General features: G+C 38.7%; 2 protein-coding genes across 2 annotated transcripts in view; one reads left to right on the forward strand and one right to left on the reverse strand.

Annotated features, from left to right (window-relative positions):
- Positions 1-2,500, forward strand: part of LOC137984468 (protein C10-like) — a 236,392-nt gene that overhangs the window by 209,577 nt on the left and 24,315 nt on the right. The gene's annotated exons all lie outside the window — the stretch shown is intronic.
- The window catches only part of LOC137984436 (transcription initiation factor IIB-like), a 20,626-nt gene continuing 18,307 nt past the window's right edge, over positions 182-2,500 (reverse strand). Inside the window, exon 10 of the mRNA XM_068831612.1 lies at positions 182-389. Within this exon, the coding sequence (XP_068687713.1) occupies positions 256-389 (134 nt within the window). The 3' untranslated portion in view covers positions 182-255. The remainder of the gene's footprint in view (positions 390-2,500) is intronic.

Here is a 2,500-nt window from a genome sequence, read left to right on the forward strand (position 1 = left end):
GGCGTCAAATCGCTGGAAAATCGCATTCAAAACGCACCCAGTTTAAACGTGCGATTTTTGAATTGCATGTGTAAACGGGCCATTTAGTTGAGGAAATCCATTTTGACGACATCTTGCTCAAACATACTTTAAGTCACCATGATCTAGTGATAAAATTTTTCCTCCGTCAGCAAAAGAGAAGTTTAATTTGAAGAGGGTGTATTTAATGAGGAAACATCTCAATGATAAAAATTATTCCAGGAAGGACCTTAAAGATCAAAGATTCGGTAGTTTGTCAACAGGTGTGGCAAATTTGAAGTCGCTTGGAAATAGTTCAGCTGCTCTGAGATAAATGAGTCTGTAGGATTGACGAATAGTGACATCGGCCACTCCAGCGATGTCGCCAATTTCTACAACAAAAGGAAAAATAAAAGAGTGAGTTCACGACATCGAAATATCTTAAAAATTCCTGCAAACATCACGACGCTTTTTGGGGGGTGGGGCTGTAGTATTTGTTGGTTCATATTCTTTGCATTACTGGTAAGACCGTGAATGGAATGGGACATTAAAGAAGAATTTGCGGTATCCGGATGTTTCGCCCGAAACTACGGATGATTCGCCCGATGATATTTAATTGACTTAAATTGGTACACAACAACAAACATAACGTGAAACCATTAAATGAAAAAGAATTTAACATTACCTAGCATAGTTTGGGAATTTAGTTTCCCAAAATACACACAACATCGTAACGGAAATATTCTGTAAAATTCGTAAATATTTCTCCACCTCGGTGTAATATGGCCGCCGAATTTAAAGGCAGCCTGGCTGCTAGTTAGCATGCGTTTTGTGTCGGAGTGCACTTGGCAAGAAATAAAGCACTTAAAATAGTAGTGTAAAATGGGTTTTACATTACGTTGAAATATGTGTCCGACCTGGGTTGACATTGAGTCTATCTGTAGCGATTGTTTGAAGTAGCGCGGCTTGCGTGGTTTACAGGCATTACTGGTAAATTCTAACCATTTTCTTTCGTAATGGCGATGGTGAAAACTGGTCGCAAATTTGCGGCCCGTCTATACATTTTAGCAAGAAAAATGAATTTGAATTGCAATGGAACACTTGAAAATGCGACCAAATTTGAATTGCAATGGCAAAAAATTAACAAAAGGATATGTGATGCGTTGTTTGTAGCGCGCGCGGCTTTAAGTGTAGGATGTGAGACAGTTTACAGGAAATTACGGATTGGTTTATTCGACTAAAATAATGTAAACAGAATTTAAAAAAAAAACTGCAATCATGTTTACAAACGCGTGCGCGCTTGTTACTTTTACAATGTTAAGGATTACAAGCGCGGCATTTTTGCACTGTGCTTTGATTTATGTAACAATGGAGTCAGCATTCATTAAAAGATGTGACCTTATTTATTGTTTTATGGTTCAATGATAACAACTGGATGGTAAGCAGCATTAGCATTCACCAATCAAATGGCTGGCATTTCGATCCTTCAGAGACGGCACTGCCACTATAAAAAGACCAGTAAATAAATATATCGCCTCCCGTTCACAAGAACATCTCTCATAACTCGATAAGCTACGTTAAACAACAGATCAACGCATACCATGGAGGAATTTATTGTGTCACCATAGTTATTAGATGTAGATTAGATTAATTATGGTGTCACATGTTCGGAAGTTGTAACGACGCTCCAAGGGGCATAACTGTGCGACGGATGTGAAAGATGGCAACGCAACTTCGACGCTGTGGTACTGGAATTGCAAGAGAAACGTACAGGAGAGCAGTCAGAGAGGGTGTAGAGATACCGTGGAAATGTCATTTTTGCAAAGACAAGGAACCGTGAAAAGAAACAGAAAGCATAATGAAGAGATTGCGAAAACTCTCCGAACTTCAAGGTTCGAAATACAAGAAGTTTACTAGTTAACAGGAGTGTTAAGAACAATGCGTTATGCGATTCATAATCACAATTTGCGTAGCTGTCTATTTTGTTCAGGAAGGACCGTAAGGGCGTTTTCCGTGATATAATTAGGGTTTTCGAAAACACCTTCAAAAACCCAAGATCTTTGTTTCACTTTCATGTTGCTTGTTGTTGCGGCATCTGAGCATGTGGCACAATATATATTATTCGAATACTGGAAACCGTGTAACTTAGTACGTTTGCTACGTAAGTTTGCTTTTATTGTAATGCTGTAGCCATATTTTGAACCCTATGAGCAATAAGCCATCTACCTCTCTATCTCTTCAATGACTATCACTAACACATTGCATTTTCTAAACCAGTGGATCGACACGAGAACATCGCCACCACCAGACATACCAGATTTTTACAAGATGTTGTCGTTGAGCCCTCTTGATTACAACATTACCATTTTAGCGTGCACTCTAAATGATTTAAGGTATATCGGTTTGGGTTAGAATATTATAATGTAAAGGCACTATTAAAGGGGCAGTGTCATGGATTGTAGTAAAAGCCTGGAAAGCAAAGGAGACCTGTTTACCGATAATA

The sequence above is a fragment of the Montipora foliosa genome, chromosome 2 (assembly GCF_036669935.1).
Source record: "Montipora foliosa isolate CH-2021 chromosome 2, ASM3666993v2, whole genome shotgun sequence".
Lineage (NCBI taxonomy): Eukaryota > Metazoa > Cnidaria > Anthozoa > Scleractinia > Acroporidae > Montipora > Montipora foliosa.